General features: G+C 36.2%; 1 protein-coding gene across 1 annotated transcript in view; it reads right to left on the bottom strand.

Moving 5' to 3' along the window:
- Positions 1 to 24,644, bottom strand: part of LOC127950907 (rho GTPase-activating protein 21) — a 61,965-nt gene that overhangs the window by 25,100 nt on the left and 12,221 nt on the right. The window contains exons 3-7 of the mRNA XM_052548319.1: positions 13,556 to 13,729; positions 13,438 to 13,459; positions 6,409 to 6,501; positions 6,258 to 6,336; positions 6,129 to 6,183 (exon numbers count right to left, since the gene is read on the bottom strand). Of these exons, the coding sequence (XP_052404279.1) occupies positions 6,129 to 6,183; positions 6,258 to 6,336; positions 6,409 to 6,501; positions 13,438 to 13,459; positions 13,556 to 13,729 (423 nt within the window). The remainder of the gene's footprint in view (positions 1 to 6,128; positions 6,184 to 6,257; positions 6,337 to 6,408; positions 6,502 to 13,437; positions 13,460 to 13,555; positions 13,730 to 24,644) is intronic.

Below are 24,644 nucleotides of genomic sequence, written 5' to 3'. Positions count from 1 at the left end.
ACAGTTGCATTTAAAGAGCAGGTCATGTGTTTTTTTTGTTTTTTTAAAGTGTCCTAATATTGTGTTGGAGTCAAACTACAACAGGTTTAAATGCATCTAAGGTCAGAAAACACTGTAATATTCCCAGAATATACATTTACACGTGGAGTCACAGAGCCGTTGTTAACTGAGAAAATGCGCCAAAAAACGCTGAAAATGAAGTGGATTTGCGCATCTTCTCTATTAACAATGGCTCTGTGTAGTAACAGCTGCTCTATGTGAAATCACGCACCTGATGGAATTAACTGCTGATTAGAGAACCGGCTTTACTGACGAGATGCGCATTAACGATCAGCTGATCGTGATCGGAGCACCCCTAGTAAAAACTTAATAATGGTGGATACTTTAGCCGAGTGCTAACATGACTAATGAAACAATACAGTTTCTAAACCAAAATATGTCTACTGTAATCCCTGAAGAATGACAGACAAAAGACGCTCTGTTTCCTAACTTTTAATCAGAACGCAGAACAGCTGTATCACAGGCTAACTAGCTAACTTGCTCCTCTCTCTCTACCGGTTCTTTTACTCCCCACATTAACCCTATAATTGCCGGTGCAGCAAAATAAACAGCATTTTCACAATGATAATAAAGCCTGTGCACTACACCAGTAGTTCTCAACCACGTTCCTGGGACCCCCCAGCACTGCACATTTTGCATCTCTCATTTGTCTGACACAACCAATTCAGGTCTTGGAGTCTCTACTAATGAGCTGAATCAGGTGTGTTTGATTAAGGTGACATGGAAAACATGCAGTGTTGGGGGACCTCCAGGAACATGGTTGGGAACCACCGCACTCCAATATATTAATTAAACCAAGTAATTAGAACAATGACAGTCTGCATTAATCAACACCTTGGCCATTATCAGTGGTGGATGAGATGCGATGACAATGTAAGTAATATATTTTTTGTTAGCCTATCCAGTTGAAGCCACTAGATGTGGCGCTGCTGCGATGTTCTTTAAAAATAATGCAGAAAAAGACATCAATGTGGAGAAGATCTCGTTTACATCAAAACTGAAACCAAGCCATTCACACAGAATGCATATTTCACGCATTTTCTAGAGGGACATCTATCACCGTTGCACTTGCGTCTTGCCGAGAGAGCCGTATGTTTAGAAAGCCTTGTAAAATTAATATAAGTTCAACTTTTTAAAAACATGTCTCGAGACTTTATGTTGGGTTTTTTCCCCATCCCACTGCATCTCATGTTCTTAAATGAAAAATGTACTCTGCGTGACTGCCTTTCTGCCCTTTGTATTAAACTATGTATGCGCTCATGCGGTTTTGTTTATAGATGTTTAAGCAACTTAATTATAATTGGTTTATAAACATTATTTTAAATATTATTCACTTCACAGTCATGTATTCTAATGCTTTGAATAAACGTGCATTATTATTATTATTATTATTATTATTATTATTATTATTATTATAATTGGTAACAGGCAGAAGATACGAAAATATGACGACTGGGTAAGGTTTCTGTGTTGACTCTTTCTTTTTAGACCATCTTTATTTATCATCCACTTCCTTGATTAACAACTTTGCAGACTGTTTAAACTGAAGGACAGTCACGTTACAAACTGCAAAATACATTTTCAAAAACCCATATGACCTGCTCTTTAAAGGTGACACTGTAGAGCCCTGAATATATCTAAATATACTGCACAGCAGTTCTGTATCAGAGCATCTCTCTCCCAGCTGAGTGGCTGCTTCAACACAAACAGCCTTTCATGAAGCGAGAGCTTCCATCCGGTCTCAGAGAACATCCTGCTCTTCACCTCTACAAACTCTAAAGCTTAATTATATTAAGAGCATTAACTAAACGCACAGCACACAGGTGTATCATTTTCTATCAAAGTACAGCATATTCAAAAGTTCACAGCAACTTAATGGGGGACTAAAATACATCAAAATGAGTTCTTGATTAACACTAGAGAAGATCTGGTGTATATCAAGATAAAAAAAATGGCATAATTCATGAGTCAGAAGACCCAGGAACGCAGCACACCTTGGAAATCAGTCTGTAATGGAAGCTGTCAGAGAATGCAGGGCAGATGAAGTGAGGACTACTCTAATGTTATGTGTAATTGAGGGCAGCTGTGATGGTGCAGCAGTTTGAGGCTCGCTGGAAAAGGACAGACTCCAGTGTCCTGGTTAACAGTCCCAGATAAAGTAGCACCCAGAGGAGCATGAGGAACCTGCCTCCTTTCTCTGAAATGGGTCAGAACCTTCATTTCCATGAGTGCAAATAGAACAAGTGCTGCCGAATGCCAGATAAAAACATAGTGCATACAAAGACCTCATTAGAATGATGCATTCAGAAGTCCCAAGTAACACCGTCCTAACAAGATGTAACTACTTTGCAACAATGTGCAGTTTGTCTGTCCGCATTGAATGTTGAAACGATGAGCAGCGTGACACTTAAAGCTAATCCAAAAATATTTCCTATGTATCATTTTTTTTTCAGAATAATTTATGTTTTTATTAATCATCTGAACACTCTTGAGACTCCGAAGGCAACATAGTCATTTTGCATCAGAGAAACAAGTGCACAGCCATTTTTAGAATTTTGTCAGCATAAGGTCTATAGAAAGCAATGCACACTTTTAAGTCAAAAATGCACACTGAAAACATGCAGAAAGAGCACATATTTTGATTTGTGCTGAATGAGAGAGGTACTCGAGCCCAAGTTTATTTGTATAAAGTGTTTCCTAAATGTCCGTATTTTCCATTTCATTTTGCATAAATCTGATTAAGCCACGGTTAATAATGATGGTTATTGTTTTATTCTTATATTTCTCATTCCTAAATACTGTTCCATTTAAAAGATTACTATTGTGTTTATAATGTTCTTAAATGTTTTGTTTACTTGTATTTTAAATTATTACTCCATTTAAAAATTAAGTGTAGAGCCCTGTGATTTCCACAATGTGGAAAATACGGATGGAAAAGCAGAATCCAGTCATAAAAATAGAATTTACTGTTTGGTAACGTGGAGTGTCACTAAATATGTCAAAGTTGGGATGAATTAATTAAAAGCAGGTCATTATACCCAAATCAAATTGAGATATGGATTAGTATCTATTAGTGTTGCATGATATACTGGTACTAAAAAACGTATTCTGGTACCCTTTTTTTAAAAACAATACGATTCCGCATTTTACTAGTACCAGTTCTTTAAAACTGCATTTTAATAAGGGTCGCATTACCTCAGTGAAACACCTTTTTTTTTAAAGTGCACTATGATTTCTGAAAAAAGTGAAAACTATGCTATGAAAAGCAGAAAAAAGTGGACGGAATTGCAGGATCCATTCGTAAAAACAGAATTGAATGTATAATGTGGAATATCACAAATGTTACTTATTTAAAAATGAATGTAAATGTCTTCCCAGCAATCTGTCAAAATAAAAATTTGGTTTAACTTCACAAATATTACTTAATGTAATGCTACTAATAAAAATATTAATACAACTATTTAAATTATTTTAAATAATATACAAAATAATAAAATCTCTTTTATTCTTTATAAATTAATTAGGCATGCTTCTGATTGTAAAAATTTAATAAAACTATTAACATGAAATCCAGAAAAAAATGGAAAACAGATTCACAGAATTTGAGAAAAATAATAAAACATATTTCATAGGTCCTTACAAATAAGATTTTTGGTAAACATTTAATAAATTGCTATAAATTTGTGTAGGTTTTATGATTTTAATTAAGTAGGGCTGGAAAGCGATTACATTTTTTATTTAATTACATGATGTGGTGATTAATTAATTGTGAATTAATCGCACATCAGGTTTGGCTGAGAAATTAAAGTCATTGTTGTGTAAAGCATCAAACAGACATTACAAAAAGTAGATTCAGCAGGAAATATTTTGTTTGATAAAAATGTATTACATATACTCTTTTGGACCATGAGGTTGAGTAAATGATAACACAACTAAGCCCCGCCCCCCTTAGTTACTGCTGCGAACTCGGACAAACAAACGCAGTTGCTAACCGTCTTACAATGAAAGTGTGAAAAACTTTTCCTTTTATCTTTTTGATAAATTTTGGACAGGATCTCTGAACCATGGGGGCAATCTTTACATTCAAAAGATGGCCTCTAGACGTACACAATTCATATTGGCGGCATATTCGCAGATACCGATATTGGTGACAGGCTCATACTGGCCAATAATACTGGCAAAACTATATATCAGCCGGGCTCTAGTTCAAATGGCTGATTTAATCAAGAGTGAAGTAAATGGTTCTTTATGAAATGGTCCATTAAATTGTAAGACTTGTTCGACTTGAAGCGGATCATCACCATCAGATCGATCAGTGTGTGACATTCAAAGTAATTATAAGAGCAGATGGCTTTTTATGCTTTAGAATATTAAATTCTTACTAACTGAACTGTTGTATAAGATCAGTATAACATCTGCACTCATGTGATATTACTTAACTATACGATTTAAATATGAGACAATCTCAAACAGCTATTTCTGCCCCATATCCTGATTTTTAGGGGTATTTTAACTACATCTACAGGCTCCATCCCACAGTGAGTTCTTGCCCTGCCTCATATTTGTTATCAATCAGCTGTATGAAATGTCAGATGAGATGACCCACATAGGTCTGGAGCTGGGCAAGTGAGTTAAATCTGTTAATTAATGAATTAATCATATTAACACATTAAATTACCACCCCTATTAATAAGACATGCTTTTTGATTCATATATTTTTGTAACCATAAAAACAGGATAGAGAAAAATTCAAACTGAAAAAAAGAGGTATTTGGGAAGATATAAAATGGATTTCATAGGATTTAATTAATCTTCGCTTTATTGTTCGTCTATTAGTTTGTTACTTGCATCTATTTTATTAATAATAACAAAGATAAAATAACAAACATACATAAATACATAAACAGCATCTCCAGAATTGCTCTGAGAGTGCCTTAATTTTACCGTTTCATTTGAGCTTTCTGGCATCAGACCCACCAGATGGCCATGGCTGTCTCAGTTCCCTGACCTAACCCTGTAGAAAATGAGTGGGGTGGACTGAAGAGAAAAAGCACCAACATGGAGCTGGTAATCTGAAGGATCTGAAGAGATTCTTGATGTTGGTATGGTTTCTGATCTCTTTTCAGTTGTTCTCCAAACTCATCAGGCATTATAGGAGAACTAGGGTGAACTAGTTCTATATGTGAACTAGAGAACAACATTTGTTTCTAGGGATGCACGATATTGGATTTTGGCCGATATTCGATATGCCGATATTTTCTAAATAATTTTGGCCGATGCCGATACCGATATCGATATATATACAAATATATACTGATAAATTTAAACTTTAATTTTACTGAAGAGAAATCCATGTATCTCTTCTGTACTGATTCTACCATAAATTTATTATTTTACAAATGTAGACAGACATTCACATCTGAAAAACAGGTCAATTATTTCACTTGGAGAATATCGGTTTGGCTCATCGGCAGAAATATTCATATCGGCCGATACCGATAATGGTCATTTTAAGCTTTTATCGGCCGATACCGATGTTGTGCCGATATTATCGTGCATCCCTATTTGTTTCATAATGAGATTCTTCCCACACTTTCCATTGTTTTATTTCAATGAAAGGACTTGAGTTTTGTAAATTTTTGAATTAATGATCAAAAGGATAAACAATGCAGATTTATTTTCACAGTCAACTTTGCTCATATTTACCAAGGGTGCCAATATTAGTGAGCTGCACCTTATAAGTGAAAATTATATACCAATGGAATATTTTTTTCTCTTAATGCAATTGTGACCTGGTGTGACATAGTCAGATGTGGTTCATTTTCTGGAAAATCTGGAAATAAAATACATCTATGTGCATTCTGGACCAATGCAATTCCACTGTGGGTGGGGCTTCTAGGCGCAATTCATTAAAAACAAACAACAAAATATTTTGGGCACTTTTCTGTGTGGCACCTGGTTTGGACGTTTTATCAGAGTCAAATTTATTCTGCAGGATTTCCCTTAAAATCTGCCTAAGCCAGCCTTAAAGCAAATGAACAAAAATGAAAAATACAGTAAAATCTTACCAGTTGTAGTATATCTTCATCTTTTGGCATCACACACAACTCCAGAAATGTATGACTGGAAGTGGAAAGAAATATATTTAGGGCCACAATCAGACAAGTATCAGGACACATCTAAATGAACTCTCTTACCTGTTCTGAATGAGCCCTATGACCTGCGAGTACGTCTTCCCAATGATGCTCTCGCCATTCACTTTCACTATCCTGTCCCCTGTTGACAAAGTTCCATTAGCAGATGTCGATAGGCAAAATGAAACGATGTGTTGTACATGTGTGTAATTACCAGTGCAGAGTCCAGCGCTGTGAGCAGGCCCTCCCTCTTTGACCTGCTTCACAAAGATCGTGTCCATGGGCTCCAGTCTGTTCCGCGGTCGCCCTGGAAACAACAGAAGCAGCAGAGTCACGAGTGGCCCAGATCACAACAAACCAGCTCCGGGAAGAAGCGAGCGGTCACAAGACTGAGCCACAATAAATACTTTAAATCGCACACTAGTTTTTTTCCCATTAATAGAGCAGAAATGCTGGGACTTGATCTGGAAGTGACCCAGAATTCAATGTGACATCCCTCAGTCCCTGAGGGAGTGCTATACTTGGCTCATCCTGACATAATATGCCAGAACACAGATCACAGATCTAACAGTGAACAACTAACACTACAGATTCCCTGAGGATGACAGCTATGAGATGCTTAGGCACTGGCCCATATCTACTCACACTGAACGGAATGAGGATCTCTCCACAACAACCATATTTTGTTCAGTATCTCTCTGTTAGCCTACTAAAAGGGACATAAACCTGTAGATTATGCATAATACATAGACTATCCTAAGTCGAACACTAATTGTCTTGAAATCCACTGTGAGCAAGCTAAACTCTCTTTGAGGCTGTTAAAAATATTAAACGTGTGTATGACATTACAAACAGTTTAGATTAGGGAACGCTATTCACCATTAACTAGTTGCTTATGAGCATGCATTGCTAGGACATTGTCTGCTTTTTAGAACTAATAAAGCACATACTGATGCATTATTCTGCATGACCGTATTTGAAACCGATTCCTATTTTTTTATTACATTTTTGGGTTATTTCTGGGGGGTTTTGACAGCCAATGCTGATGCCGATATCTTGGAAAGCAGGATGGCTGATAGAAATCCAATATAATTGTATTTATTTTTATTAATATTTCAGAAATTTGAAATAATTTGAAAATGGATTAAAAATAATTGTGTAAAATAAACATACTTATACTTCAGAAGACAGCATTTTTCAAAAATAAATATTTAACAAAAAATCTAATTGAAAAGGAAGTAAACACTGTAACCAACAGTGCACTCAGTATTCTGGGAAGTTTGAGTGCACTTGGAATCATATTATTATTATTATATTTTTTTTTCTAATAAAACCAAGGTAAAACTCATTTTACACATGGCACACAATGAAAATGACATGAATATAACATTGGGCAAATGCATAAAGCACAGCATAATTTGAAATCAGGAGTTTAATGTTTGTCGATCACGCGTCTCCAGTCAAGCAGAACTCTACTTGCACACTTCATGAGATCTCAACTAGGTTAGAATAATTGTTTTACGCACAAAGATTTGTTTTTATTTTGAATGTACACAAATAAAGGCAAACCGTTTACTTTTGCGATTATCTTCATGACTAAAAGGAGAAGTTGCTTCCACTGTTAGAAGGAAAAGTGATTGCGCTTGCGCCAAATACGCGCACAAAGTTAAACTTTGACAATGCAGTCTGTTCATAATCATAATAAAATACAGTCAAACATATGAAAAAAACACTACTCTGTTAGAATATGTAATAAAATCTGTGCTGTTAAGCATGATGTAATAATGTAAAACATTTAGTTTTACATGGATATTGGAAGGCAAGTGAAAGTAGGCTATAATAAATAATAATTTGGCATTCAAAAACAATTGAGATTATGGAAACATTTGATTTTGTGTCGAATGAGAGACCCAACGTTGGTTTCAGTTTTGCTTCAGCCTAAATTAATTAATTTTGGCTTGTCGTTTATGATTCTATAACTTCTTATAGGCTGTTTTTTATTCTTGTTCTTTTTATAAATAGGCTACTGTTAATTGAAAGGATTTGTTGTGGAGTGAGGGGAACTAAAATAGCATAGCTTTGTTTACAGTGTTTTATGTTTGTAATAATTTCGCTTATGCATTAGGCCAATTTCTGAATTAAATAAAATGTGACATTTTAATAGGCTACATGACGTATGTTTTTTTCCCCTATAAAAAACTTTTTTTTTTTTTTTATACGTGTAGTGTAGCCTATTTTAACAATGCAGCAAACCTTTATAAATATTTTGATACATTTAAAAAAAAAAAAAGAATGACTTTTTAAAACCGTTAAACTGAATGTATTAATCTGTGAAAATTATTAACTGCCATTTAATGGTTAACCAGTTAAAATGAACATCCCTAATTCAGAAGAGTGCTATATCACTAGCAGTATATCATTTTAAAGCAATGATTATTAACAATAACATAATGTTTTGTTGCATGATTACTAAACAACTGATAAAATTATCCACCCCATAGTAAAATATTAACCAATTTTGATGCAATAAATATGGTATAATCGTGTTCATCCCTCCAAAACAGAGAAAACATCTTTCTCAAACATTTATGTGACTGAGTTTGAATAAAACTGACAACAGCATATATTATTTAGTTTAGAAGGTCGTAGGTCGAATCATCTTGGTATTCTATTTATATAGACAATTTGCCTTCTATGCACAGTACATATTTTAAGAATATACTACGGTAATAATGAGCAGTATGGTACTATGCTGTCAGCCCTGCTTCTCTAGCAATGTGAAGCTTTTGTAAAGATTAAATGCACCCTCGTGTGTTCACTGTCATACACTGCAGTTGTCAAATATAAAACCACATTTACCTCAGGAATAAGAACAAATGTACCCACTGCTTCCATGTTTTCTGCATTTGGCACATAATTCATATTCATACTCATAATAACATCACAGTAATCAAAAGAAAATGTGTACAGGTATCAGAAATAAGAAAACATAACAGTAATACACCTTTGATAGTAAATGTAAGCAAGAGAAAAACACCCATAAACTAATCCTAATGAATACTTTGCACAGCCACATGAGAAGTGAAATATGACTTCGATGCATGTCAGTTATGCAATATGTGCAGTGGAGTTCAAGTCTCTTTCTTTAGCTGAGAACATGAAACAATGACTCATTCTTATACAGTCCAAAGCAGATGGATGGCATTGGCAACATGGGAAAATACAGACACAAACAATTCTATGTATGTGCAAATAAAAACCAACTAAAACCAGCACATAAATATCCAATTAGGCCTGACACAATAACAACTTTTTCTTGTGCGATATATTGCCCCAGAAATAATTATGATAATATTGACAATTTAAAGACCATTTTATCCCACTAAATATTAGGGATGCATCGAATCCAGGATTCGTATTCATATTCGGCCGAATCCTGGGCTTTTTGACGGGGTTTGGTTTCGGCCGAACCTCAGGTTTTTTTTTCACCGAACCCAACCCAACGCTTGCGTTACGCTGGTCGACGTCACGCGGCCGTTGATTGTGTGAAGGTGTTTATATGAGGAGGAACACAACCCAACAGTTCGCTCTAAACTAAACTGTTCAGGAATCTTGAGCAGCTGGGACGATTTATACCGTAGCAATACAGAGCCAGCCAGTCACATCGGGTGCTGACGTGGAGATAAGGTTTTTTTTCGGTGAGCCTTTGATTCCTCTTAGAGAGGATCCTCTTCAGTTGTGGAAGACAAACCAGCAGCGATTTCCACTGCTGGCAAAAATCTACCTCTGTGCCCAGTGAAAGACTTTTCAGTACTGCTGGGGACATTCGTTCCCACACTCGTAACCGTCTGTCACCGGTTAATGCAGAGCATCTTGCTTTTTTTTTTTTTTTTTTTTTTTTTTATTAAACATTTTACATTTCATGTGAAAGATTAGAGGTTTTACGTTAATTTAATTATGATGCAGGAGATGTGTGTGATCTTCCGTAATATTTGGCTACTGTTCTAATCGTAGCCTATACTGTTATAAATGAAAACTAAACAGCCTAGTATCCATGTTTATGGAGTTAATGTTCAATTACATTAATTTCAGTTAAGTCACCAAACATTCTGATTTTTAAAAAGAAAAGAAAAACTTTTCTTTGCATTGCTGCACTTTTATTGAAAGGTTTTGGTTGTTTACTTGGGTAAGCGTAAGCTTGGTAATTGTCAAAAAGGTTTTTTCTCACTTGTCATCCTGGCATAATGTTGCCTATTCTTTTTTTTTTTTTTTTTTTACAGTTAAAATAAAATAAAATGAAAAATACATTGCTGTGGACGTTGTTTACTTCATTAATGTGTTTTACTGTGTTAAAGGAATAAGGACGCGAGTAGGATTCGGTATTCGGTTTCGGCCGAATCTTAAACAAAGGATTTGGTATTTGGCCAAACCCCAAAAATCTGGATTCGGTGCATCCCTACTGAATATATAATCATAATGTAGCAGCATCATAATGCAAGAAGGCCTACACACTTCCAAATGACAACAAACTTTTACTTTTTAAGAATATTTAGATCATGGGAATTAAGTATGAATATACTAAATACCTTAAAAAACCTGAATAAATAGTAAAAAAAAAAAAAAAAGAAACAAGCAGAAAAAAAGAAAAATGCATTTAGTCATTTAGCAGATGCTTGCTTTTATCCAAAGCGACAAATGAGGACACTGGAAGCAATCAAAAACAACAAGAGAGCAATGTAGTAAACTATAGTAAGCTATATAGTAAATAGTAAAATTACTATAGCATAGTAATAATAGTAATAGTATACTAGTAAATTAGGTACTTTTACAATAGGTAACTACTCGGCATTCAAATGTGTATATGCACAAAGGCACAGGTTCCTAAACAAGACCATATCTGCAGATGAAACTGTTTTTTTGCAGAAGCATTTTTAAAAATTGTAACCGTCACCTCATGACTATATCATGTTATGTACAAGAAGACGCAAAAGACACAGGTGCAAGTGGAATGTACAAAACATGGTGACATTAATTTTAAAGTAAACATAATAGGCGATATATTGCATCCCCAAAAATGATTGATGTTATGTACATATACTGCGTGATGAGTCGATATATTGATTATTGCGACAGGCCTATTCACAATTACAAACCTGTAGCCACATTTTCAGAAAGGTAAAACAGGCTTGAAACTTGAACATTTCTAGCTCTAGCACAGCATGCAAATAGAAGATTTTACTATTACATACGATGATGTAAGAGTTTTGCCTAACTATGTTTTGCATACAAACCAGAGGGACATTAAGTGATGTTATGTAAGACTCCTGAGCTATCTGAACTCTTCTAGGTAATATAAATCAAGTTTCACAGTGCTATGCACTTGCATGATTAATAAAAAAATAAAAAAGTTCCAATAAAGCATTTTTATATTTCAGTTGTGCTGCACAGAATGTAATGGACAACAGCAGCAGTCCCTGTTTCAATGCCACACTTTTTAAAGACCGGAGTAAAAGCATTCAGTGGGTTCAAATCCTTAACCCTTGGCAGCTACAAAATACATTAGTGTATATGATACAGTTTATGCTACAGACGTGAGAAGGTGTGTAATATTACAGTACTTCTCTTGTACATAGCTCTACACTTTAGCACTATGCTGGATTAGCCTACGTTAAAGAAACCCTGAAATATGTAGGTCAGGTTCTTGTGTGATGAGAAGAGCATTTAACAAGGTTTGTGCACCACAACAGGCCAAATATAATGATGAAGCATTTACAGACCTAAAGCTCAGTGTCAATCTCCTCTGAGGGAAGTGAGGCATGAAGTGAGGGAGCAGCAATGGAAAACAGCAGCGATCTTTTGGGAGAAATGCTGGATTTAGACAATCATTCCTCTATTTGTTGCACCTGGCCTATCTCTACAACTTCCAAACAGATGTGCGTTCCTCCTTCATATTCTTCATTCGTTATAAAGAATGCGTTTACTTTTGAAAGTTCAATTCTGTGTGATTTGTTGAAATGCTGTGGGCAATACAACCTCGCTATAATTTAAAACGAACAAATCTATGTAGGTCACAGTTTGTTATCTGCACGGTAATGAAATCAAACAGACAATGTGACACAATGCTGGGGAAGTTGGTATTTCTGTAGCGAGGATGCTTTGAGGGAGATGAATGCAGAGAAGCAGAAGCATTTAAATGTAAAAAAACAACAACAACAACAAAAAACATCATTAAACATATCAAGTCTCCTTTGTTTACTCAACTTTTTGGCAGTTTGCATATTGTTGTCCTGCTCTTTTTTAATGGAAGAACATGCCCTATATCTAGTCATTCAGACAGCTCTTCATCTAGCTAATTTTGAAAAGAACCACATATCACTAATTAAAAAAACAGGCAAGGTTTTTACAGGCAAGCTCTTGTTAAAAACACACGTAAGGTCAAAAGTTCAAACAGTAGAGGGGGAGAGGTTGAGCAAGGGAAAGAATCTGCCAGAGCTATTTCTGGCAGCTATGGGCGGCTGTGCTAAAACCATGTCACGAGAGCTATCATGTAATGCAAGGTGAATTAAAGGCAATCATTGAGGGAAAAACTGCACTTATTCAAGCTTTTAGGGTACCAAGATGCATCATCCGACCAGTCATCAATTAACAGGACAGTTTTTGTTTTATTTCAGCCAATTTCTGTTCTGATTTGCACACAAACTACATTACAATCATTTCCAACAATGTAATTTGTGTGGAAACAGGACATTAACCGGGGCAAGAGATGGGACAAGCTGACAGAAAATACTGTACCCGACAGATCAAACTCACTGTTAGCAATGCGTGAAATATTGGAGGAAAATACGAAATATTGAATTGGGCGTTGAATGCATTTCTGAATGGAACTAACTGTCTTCAGAAGTTATGAAGGGCATTTTCTTTTCCATCTACCTCCATTTAATGCATATTAGTGTTTACAGGGAAACCCAGGAAATGCTATATTTATGCAGTTCCATAAACCACACCTAATGACAAAAAGTGAAATTTAATTCAGCACATCAACTGTATTTCACGCTCTTCTGTGGACACTTCATGGACTTAAGTGTCACAGCTTTGCTAATGCAGCAGATGGAGGGGGATAGCAATACTGGGTTAAAAAATAACCTTGTAAAATGCGCACACTAGATGGCAGAGCGCATAGTATGCCTTTTGGAACACAACTACAGTTTAAGTTAGTTTTATGTTACTAAAAGTGATAACTTACCCCTGTGACAATGGTCTTCATCCTATAAAAAAATACAAATATTTATTAGTAAGTTAAAAAATATATATATTAGTGACTGAAAGCTGACTCTGAAACAGTGATGAATGATGTACACTACCTTAAAACTGGAGTTGACCGCAGACTCGGGTGGGTACACAATGAAGTGACGCAGAGTGAAGCCGAAGCCTTGTGAAGTGCGGCACAGACGAAGCGTCTTAGGCCCTGGCCAGGAGAACGGCTCATCCTCCAGCTGGAAGAGCACTCCTGAAGAATCATCCTGATCCACCACATCCTACAGACAAACAGACGAAAGCATGAAGAAAAAGAAAAGGCCACAGAGTACAACAGATCGACAAATCCAGATTTCAGTAAACTAAAACGTATGTTTTTTTATCTGAGAGACAATTAAAAAGACATTCATTACTAATTGTATATATTCAAAGCCATTTTAAGGGTTATAAATAAGGTATATTATGGAGTGCTCATGAAAAGTTGTATAAAAATAAAACAGATTTGGGATCTTAAGGAGATTAGGAACTTGTGTGACACAGGAAAGACTAAAATCCGTCAATTTTAGTGATGCACCGAAAGGAATTTTTCTGAAAACCAAAATTAAAGTTTTAAGTTAGCTGAAAAACTACAGTCACCCCCCACATGACTCAGGATTCAGTGTTCAAATTTATTTTGAAAATGGAAATATGTATTCATTTCATTAACTTCAACAAGGCTCAACATTTCACACAAGACCGCTAAAATACATATTTGGAGTAATTTCAAAGACATTTCTCCCGAATCTATTTTTTTTTTTTCGGATAAAATTTTTTGGTGCATCACTAGTAATTATTTAACCCAAATCAGGGCAAAAAAAAAAGTCTGGGTCCACCTGGGTGTATGCATTACTAGCTGTTTTAGCCTGTATTACCACGGCCATTCACACCAGTGAATCACTTCTGTGAGCAAGAGATCTGCTGGCTTTCACGAGCAGAAGCAGTGGACAGACCACACCCCAGAGAAACAGCAGAACGTGCTGCGTGTGAGGCAGAAGTGCAAATTAGAGAAATTCAATTTAACAGTCAAATCAATTCTGTATAGATGGGAAACATTTTAAACAGCCTGGTCAACAAACTAAAGCAGGATCAGCACACAGATGAATCAGATCTGCTATGACATCACCATCATCCTTGACATGTTCCTCTTCATACTGAAGATTGAGTCAGGACTGGTCTGATGTCATGTCTACAGGGTGTGGGTGATGTTTTATTCCTCATCTGAAGTTCATTTCCTTCTGGAGCATATTTAAGGATAACAGACAACACACCAGTCCCCCCAGAGTCTTGCTGGCATTAACAATGTAAATCTCAGTTTGCCTTCCTCTGGCTCTTCGTGTCTTAGCATTCAAGAGTGGGCATCCTGCCTCCGACATACACTGCTGTTTATGGAGTATTTATTATTATTTATTTAGTGTCAATAAAACAATATTGTTTAGCCACAATAACTATTAGAAGCTAAAAATAAAAACACAAACATAATAATAACAGTAATTAATATTAATAATGTATTACTGTTGTGGTTTAACAGTAGGGCTGCACGATTAATCAAAATGTTAATGCTTTCAGACAGAGCAGCATTTACTACACAAATCTGTAGTTCACTGTCAAGTTACGGAAAAAAATGTAGACGATTTTATTGCGCGACTATGAAATCAAAGAAACGTTCGTGATAATGACAGCTGTTTGCGTAGCTTCTCAGTGAACTATGGCTCTGCTTAGTACATGCTGCTCCATCTGAAAGCATGTGAAAATACCACATTTAATAACATTTCATTTCAAACAGGGACGACCAGTAAAACCTACACCGGAGCCCCGCAAACCCCAGCGACGGCCCTGTACACTGATCGATCTGCTTCCTTATGAAATTTCTAATTAAGCAGTCTGTCATTGATGACAGAAGCTCATTGGAAGAGGATTGAAAATGCCCTTTATTTTGTTTGCACTAATAAATGCTGCTGCCTGCCAGATATATCTTGATATAACAAAGCCCAAAACAAGTGCCAAATCAAATAACTAAACACAAAATAAATCTCTTCATCTAAACAAAATAAGGCTTTGTCTGTGATCACTCACTTCTTTCCATTTGAAATTAGATGCAACCACTGCATTTTAATCATGATCCAAACAAAGATGCTGCTTACATGCAACATCAGCAGTAAATTAGATCGTATAATGTGCATCCCGTACGTAGAATGGTGCGCTTGAATCAACATGGAGTCACAGCGCTCAGCACTCTGCATAAAAAAGGGAAGAGATATCATGTGCATGTATTATATCTGTGCAATATTTTTTTGAGCCTTTTCTTATATTGGTTGCAAATCTCAGTTATTGTGTACTCTTTAAGAGAGTCTCATTGTTTTGACTGTATAAAATAAAAACATTTCTTCAATTTGCATATAAAAGTGCAATATATTTACAATACCAAATCACAAAAGTGAATGAAGAGTGTTTTGCAGCTGGTTACATCATTATTGACAGTTTTTCTTTTTTTTTTTATTTAAAGCCAGAACTACATTCTTTTACATAAAGGACCATTTAATTAAATAGAAACCAAAAAAAAAAAAAAGGTCCCTCTTCTCCTCCGAAAACATACTGTACTGTGTTTTCAATCCAAGGTACGAATTGAACCATCATTTTTTATGTATCATTGTACCCCTATTTTTCCAACATGAAGTGAACTTTAGCTAGTTTGAAGAAACAAGCAACGTTGCCCAAAAGTTCATCTGCAGTCCCATGTGCAAAACTGCAAGAGGTTTGCAGTGGAAATGCATTATCCCTCTCATGACTGTTTGATGAGCTCACTGCAGGAGAGAAGTAGAAGAAACATCCTAATTTTATCAGGTGTGTGCTAGAGAACATTGACTCAACAGTGATGTGTAGCAGGATGTGGGGCCTTGGTCTATTTTGGTCTACTACACAAGTAGACTTGACGTTCCTTGAGCGGCTGGAATGTGTTTGCAGGGTGCCAAATTCTGATTCCCAGTCTTTGAGGAATGAGTTAATAAGTGTGAAACACAGTGAGTGCACATGAAATCTGAGAGCCTGCATGAACTTGTGGAGCCGGTTTCTGTCAAGAACTGTGACAATTTCCAGAACACTGCACTCATATTTGAACTTGGAGAAGAAGTAAAGATGCAGGATGTTTTAGACAGCAGCATCACAATGTTGCGCCGGTCACAATGTCGTGACCCCCACTCCCCTTTTTGTAGAAACCATGATCGCATTTGTTTTCGAGATTCACGATAGCACGTACTCTATTTATACTATGAAGCACACGTTTTAAAAGATTATATGTTTGTCAGTTGTACTGAGGACATGCAAATCATTCTCTATTGTCCCCAGTCATCTCAGTAAGTAATGTTGAGTAATGCTAGTCCATCAATCAACATGTGCCTCAAAGTTGATTGTTTTTTACACTATCAATAACATTTAGCTTTTCAAGCAGGAATAAGCTGGATGGCTTATTCTTTAAAAAAAAACATAGTAATAATGTTACTAGTATAAATGTTTTACCACTTGCTTGAGCAACTTAAATAAATCTAGAGGTAAATGCAAAAGTAAAAAGCATTGAATAATGTGTTCCTTATATCTACACCATGTTCCAAATTATATCAATATCACTTGAGTACAGTAAAGAGTCAGATTTTTGTTTGTGTTGTTTTTCACAATTTCAGTTGACTCATATCAATCTCAGACTGGTTTGGTCAATAGTTTGCCCGCTCTTTTTAGGTAAATGAAAACCCTACGTAAAGAGTTTGTTCTACATTATTAAGCAAGTCACAGAAGAACGATCTTTCTGAAGATGAAAAGTATTAAACAATGCAATGTCTTGCAAAAGGCACCAAAACAAACAATATTTAGCAAAAAGCAGATAGAGATTGTTAAACTGTCAAAAGATTTGCGAGTGTCTTAGAGCACAGAAGATCTTGTAATTAAGATTTATTAAGGAAAGTTTCTTTCAAACAAATGAACTGTATTGTAATGCCAACTGTAAAAAAAAAGCAGCAGAGCAGCAGACAGGTGTTTGAAGCTACAGGAGTCTCCAGATCCTCACGATTCTCACAAAATGAGATTGAAGACATTACATAGTAAATGAAAAGGTGTCCTTTTATTAGGCTATTGCTGCATGTTTCTTTTTTGAAATTGAAAAATAACAAAACTAAATTACAATTTTAAAACAAACCCCAAATCAAATAAGTAATAAATAAATATCTTCATCTAAACAAACTAAGGTTTTGTCTGTGCTCTTTCCATTTAAAAGTTGAGGCAACCACTCACTCACCACATTACGTTTTCTAAAGACAGTAAGTTCCCATCAGTAGCCGCTTTTCCACTGCCGGGCCAGTGTGAGCCAGTGCTTCAAACAGGCTGGACGGGGCTAATAGCCTCGGACCTGTAGCACCAAGGCCAAAATAGCGCAGCATTTTCACCGTTGGGCCAGAACCTCCACTGCACTTCACTAAAACCCACCCCTTACACGCCTCTCAGAAACAACATCATACAACCCCATCGTTTCACCAACAAAGAGAAGTTATCAAAAAACGACGAAATAAGTCACTGGAACAAGCGCGATCACAAAACGAACACATTAAAAGCGGCCGTTTGTTTGCATGCTTTGTTAAATATTTAAATCCAAAAGCATCAATTTTTTACCATAATCAGTGATACAACGATCATAATGAATTAATTTATCAGCATTTAAAATTACTTTAAGTCGCACTTTTCTTCATAGTTTGGCTGGTCCTGCGACTTCAGGTGTGACTTATTTATCAAAATTAATTTGACATGAACCAAGAGAAATGAACCGAGAGAAAACATTACCATCTACAGCCGCGAGAGGGCGCTCTATGCTGCTCAGTGCTCCTGTAGTCTACACTGAAGACATTGAGCACCCTCTCGCGGCTGTAGACGGTAATGTTTTCTCTTGGTTATTGGTTCTAAATAAATGCGACTTAAATATGTTTTTCCCTCATCATGACATATTTTTGGACTGATGCTACTTATACTTAGGTGCGACTTATAGTCCATAGTTCTGTTTATTTGTAGTCACATACATCACATTTAGAAAGAATTAACATTTCCATATTTTTATAAAAGCTCCTGAACAAATTTTTTTTTTTTATATTTTACTGACATAGCCTAGGCTACGCGGAGCTAAACTCGAGATGAGAATTATGACAGATAAAATATGTTACTAAATAAATAGACAATTGTGATAGAGAATAAAAAGCTGCATCTGATTTCTCCAAGTAGTTGCATTTACAATGTTTACTATGGTAATGTTAATACCTAGCATGCATAGTCTTTTGCATCGCTTATATATTTCTGCCATCTATTGTGATTATAATGCACATCGGATCAAGTTATTGCAAACACTCGCTGCTGACTGAAAGTGAGTTTTGAGCTCAAGTTATCTTAAAAAGTTTTTAATGCTGGTGTTATAGCTGTTATCTTTCTGAAATGATCCATGGCTGATGCTCTCCAGACGCGCAGAAACCACCTTTGTTCAGAACCACTCTAGCCACAGCTGACCCGCTTTGGCCCAAGGTTTTCGTCAGGCCAAAATACCCTGACCGTTGGCCCAGAGGATGCCCCGACGAGGCACGATCAAGCCCCGGAAGTGACAGTGGAAACTCGACTGACCCTGGCATGCCCGCTTTTAGCCCGACAGTGGAAACACGGCTAGTGATACATTCATATAAACCCCTACTCCAATTGTATCGTGATTTGTTTGGCATCTCAACTGATTTAAATCGGCACACATTTGAAAAGATTTTCAACTGGCTCACTTTCAGTAAATCCCTTGTAATGATATTTCACATTACTGTTTTTACTGTATTTTGATCAAGACTTGTTGAGGATAAGAAACTCAAAAGTATCAAAAAATAAAATAAAAAAAATCTTACCTTGCCCAAACCTTTTAAATGGAACACTGTAAAAAATGACTGGAATTTTAATGGTAAAGAACTGTGAAAATGCTACAGTACAAACCTGTTTACTGGTTAACGGTAATTTCCTGTAAACTTTACAGGGAAAAACCGTAAACTTATGTTCCCAGAAATCTCTGCATTGCATTTTAAATTTTGTTTGAATTTGATGTTTTTTCTTTGAAATAACTGTTTATTCTTAATTTTTTCTCATCTGTTATGTTTATTAGGTTTGCATGTTAAATAAAATGTTGTTAAATTAATGTTTATTGCATATTTCAGTTTAATGAGTCTCACCATGATGGTGTTTAGTGCTTGTGTGAATGACACCGTGCACATTCTATGTATCTTATTATTTGAAAGCTGCTTGTGATGGGCTTTGTTTCACCACGTGACTCATCACCACCTGCTTTTGGTGGTTACCAGTGTAATACAAAGGTACAAAACAGATTTCAGTGCTTCAATAAGTTCATATATTAATATATCAGTTAAATTATGGTATTAAACTGTAAATATAAATTAAAACCGTTAAACCTACAACAGTGTAACTGTATTTTTTACGGTATAAAACCGTTAAACAAAAAAGGTTTTACCATATTTTTTACGGTATAAATCTGGCAACCACAGCTGCCGTTTTTTTAGCGTATATTTTACAGAATATTTTTAACAGTGTAGAATTTCTAACTTAAAGTGAAACAATATAAAGCAGCAGTATTTGCACTGTTTCCAGATGCACCATTAACTTGTGTATAATCTGTTTCACATTATATCAATGTATAACCTAAGCTGAATAAAAACTAAGCAAAAACACTTGATGAATGGTAAATACATTATTTTGAGAACACAGCAGTCATGCTGTGCCGCACAGCTGGACAGGATCCATTCACAGTGTGTCAAGCAAGAAACCTACAGGATAACAACACTAGATAACATTAATTATTGAATATTGCACACCCACATATAGTCTACTTTGGATCAAGCCCTCAGAGCAAACTGGAACTTTTCACTGGTCACTGAAAACTTTTCACTGGTCATGGAAAATAAGGGGGAAGTCGTGGCCTAATGGTTAGAGGGTTGGACTCCCAATCGAAGGGTTGTGAGTTCTAGTCTCGGGCCGGACGGAATTGTGGGTGGGGGAAGTGCATGAACAGCTCTCTCTCCACCTTCAATACCACGACTTAGGTGCCCCAACTGCTCCCCGGGCGCCGCAGCATAAATGGCTGCCCACTGCTCCGTGTGTGTGTTCAAAGTGTGTGTGTGTTCACTGCTCTGTGTGTGTGCATTTCGGATGGGTTAAATGCAGAGCACAAATTCTGAGTATGGGTCACCATACTTGGCTGAAGGTCACTTCACTTTACTTTAAAAAAATTAATGTTCAGAACCAGGTTATGCTTATTCAGGGAAAATTGCTAGAAGAGATGGGTATTGTTTACATTTTATGGATACTGACCCTGGTACTTATCAATACTCTTATCGATACCATTTGGCGCAAAAAAATATGATGTGAAAAGTTGCTGAAAATTTCAAGTTATTTTATTACTGCTGAACTTCAGCAACTGTACTAAAGTTCTTCAGTCAAGAACAAGAGTTATTTTTCTCCACTTAAAGGAATGGTTCCCCCCAAAATGAAAATTGTGTCATCATTGTGTCATCATAAACCTGAATGAGTTTCTTGAGTTTCTCGTGTTCAACTTTCTTCTGTTGAACATAAAATATTTTGGAAAATATGAGAAACCAAACGGTTGCAGGTTCACAGTGACTTCCATATTTGTTTTCCTACTATCAAAAGACAGTTGGAACCAGCAACTGTTTGGTTACCCACATTCTTCAAAATATCTTCTTTGTTCTGCACAAGAAAGAAATTAATACAGGTTTGGTACAACATGATTGTGAGTGAATAATGACAATTTTAATTTTTTTGGGTGAGCTATCCCTTTATTGACAATCGGCAGCATTATTAGTACTGTCGCTTTAAGAGCTGCACGCATCCGTTTTCTTTCACTTCACAGATAACTGTTTATATGTAAATGTTTTTGACAGTATTAGTGTAATCAGACAATAACTAAGATAACCAATTAATCAGGTGCTTTTTGACCGGCTTTTTATTGTACGCACACTTCAGGTGTAGGCACTCTGCATAAGTGTCAAAACAGCAGGCAAATAAAATGTTTGACCGGCAAGGCTTTGTACATGCAAATAATGCACTTTGATGATTTCAAATAAGTGCAGTGTCTCGAGAGTGTAACCCTTCCACTGAATTAACATCAGGAATAATAATCAGGTGTAATAGTGCTCAGGTGTGCAGAATGGATGCGGCGGTATTGCTTTGTCATAACAGATGGACAGGTAGCAGCTTCAGCAGAAATAGTCCTGCATTTTACAGTATGTGACAGACCAAACTAATAAATACTCCACTAACACCTCTATGTGCTAAAAACCCCCATAATTAAATAGTCACATCTCAGCCTGCCCAGAAGGGAAGAGGAAGAGTTTGTGAATGTGAGAAAAAAAATTATGTGGGCATTTCCTATCATGTGGTGATGCAGATTTTATTAGTTATTAAAGCTGAACAAGACGTAAATTATCATGTTATTATATATGTTGCAAGTTAAGCTTTCTGCCCTTCTTAACTTTCATTGATCAATATTTCGCAAGTGTAATATTTACACCAACTGTCAACTAGGGCATTATGAGAGTATAGTGTTTCTAATGACAAGTAGATGAGGAACTCAAAATTCAAGGATTCGAAGGTTGGCAGCATGATTCTGGCACTGGTAACACTTGTAACATTATTATACTTTGAGAGGGCGAAGTTGACTGTCCTTAATTCGATGTGGATCATCTAAATTTCTAATGTGGTTAGAACTCCAGAAGACCACCCAACCCACCCGTCCAGCTCACAGGCACTGCTGACAGATGAATACATGATAACTAAAAGTGGCACTACTGCCCGCAAACCACAATGCTTGGCAGGCCTGTGTTTTCCTCTCCAATGGTAACAGTGCTCATATCCTGTTTGGGGAATCCCTGAGTATATTTAATTGCGACCGTATAAAGTGAGTTGATAGTATAAAAATACATGTTACTCATTGATGACTAACACAAAATGAACAGGGCAGAAGCACTAAAATTCATAAACAGTTCAAGAGGCTTGTCCACTATATTCCACATCTTCTAAAGCCAGATCTTGAAATCTTGATGTGAAACTGAAGTTATTTGCTTACAGATTTTTCTGGTAGCTGTAGAATATTCTACATTCCATATGTTCAACCCTAAACACATATGTTTTCTTTTTAATTTTAACAGTGAATTTCTGTTGTGTAGATGTTAATATAAATAGCATTAGCAATATTAAAACTATATTCACTGAATGTAATAAAAAAAAGAGAGTCAAACCCAAGAATCGAATCGGATCAAGAGCTTGCAAATCGAAATTGAATCATCTGAATTGATACCCCGCCCTACTTTGAATAACATGCATTAGTAATATTTTGTTTGATGCACCCTCTTGTGGCCTCAGGAGGGTATCCAAAAGCTTTTCTTCACCTTAACTGAAATTATGCATCTTAAATTATATAATATTATATAATTTGACTTTCGATAATATTTAAGTACAAAATTCTCATTTAGTTTTTCAGCCATTTTGCCAGCCCTACCCTACTGGATTGTGTAAGTGACTACTGTGTCAACTGTGCAACTCACTTATAGCATAGATGCAATATGATTTGAAGCCATTTTGAAAGGGAAAGTGAGAAGGTGTGGGGATTTACTCATGCGGTTTGTGAAATTATAAAAGTAACTTTCTGTGAAACAGAAAGAAGTTATTTGATGAAGAAATACAAACCTGATTTCAAAAAAGTTGGGACACTGTACAAATTGTGAATAAAAACAGAATGCAATGATGTGGAAGTTTCAAATTTCAATATTTTATTCAGAACAAACATAGATGACATATCAAATGTTTAAACTGAGAAAATGTATAATTTTAAGGGGAAAATAAGTTGATTTAAAATTTCATGGCATCAACACATCTCAAAAAAGTTGGGACACTTTTTTATAACAGTCTGCAAACGTCTGGGGACTGAGGAGACAAGTTTAGGAATAGGAATGTTGTCCCATTCTTGTCTAATACAGGCTTCTAGTTGCTCAACTGTCTTAGGTCTTCTTTGTCACATCTTCCTCTTTATGATGCACCAAATGTTTTCTATGTGTGAAAGATCTGGACTGCAGGCTGGCCATTTCAGTACCCGGATCCTTCTTCTACGCAGCCATGATGTTGCCAATTGATGCAGTATGTGGTCTGGCATTGTCATGATGGAAAATGCAAGGTCTTCCCTGAAAGAGACGACGTCGGGATGGGAGCATGTGTTTGTTCTAGAACTTGGATATAGCTTTCAGCATTGATGGTGCCTTTCCAGATGTGTAAGCTGTCTATGTCACACGCACTCATGCAACCCCATACCATCAGAGAAGCAGGCTTCTGAACTGAGCGCTGATAACAACTTGGGTTGTCCTTTGTCCTCTTTAGCCCAGATTACATGGCGTCCCAGTTTTCCAAAAAGAACTTCAAATTTTGATTCGTCCGACCACAGAACAGTTTTCCACTTTGCCACAGTCCATTTTAAATCAGTGGTTCCCAAATGTGCTCTCGCGCGTTGGCTGGGGCTGAGCCAGACATAATTACTTCAATATAATTTTTTTTTTTTTTTTTTTATAAATAAATAAAAAATAAAATAAAAATACATTTAGAGTTTGTAAAATACACACTGATGTCAAAGGAAGAGGCAATAATAATCCTTTCCATTATAATTAGACCCGTTTTATTCATATCAGATACACATTGTGTAAGTAACTTTAAAGTTTACTCTATTATTCTCCCAGTTCACCAACCACATTCTTTTATGTATTTCGGGTGAAGTGGATGAATTCGCGTGTTGTAAATCCAACAGATCCGGTTTTCTGAATTGCGTCTGCGGCACAAACTAAGATGGCGGCGCCCATCGCGCATACAGCTCAACTAACGCAATCGTTATAAAGAGGTTTAAACAACAAAACACTTCCACTTGCAATGTTTTCTGGAAGTATTTCTGAGCCAATGTTGTGATTTCCATTACAGTATCATTCCTGTATGTGATGCAGTGCCGTCTAAGGGCCTGAAGATCACAGGCATCCAGTATGGTTTTCCGGCCTTGACCCTAACTCAAAGAGATTGTTCCAGATTCTCTCAATC

The sequence above is a fragment of the Carassius gibelio genome, chromosome B2, assembly GCF_023724105.1.
Source record: "Carassius gibelio isolate Cgi1373 ecotype wild population from Czech Republic chromosome B2, carGib1.2-hapl.c, whole genome shotgun sequence".
Lineage (NCBI taxonomy): Eukaryota > Metazoa > Chordata > Actinopteri > Cypriniformes > Cyprinidae > Carassius > Carassius gibelio.
This window is presented reverse-complemented; position numbering and strand designations above follow the sequence as displayed.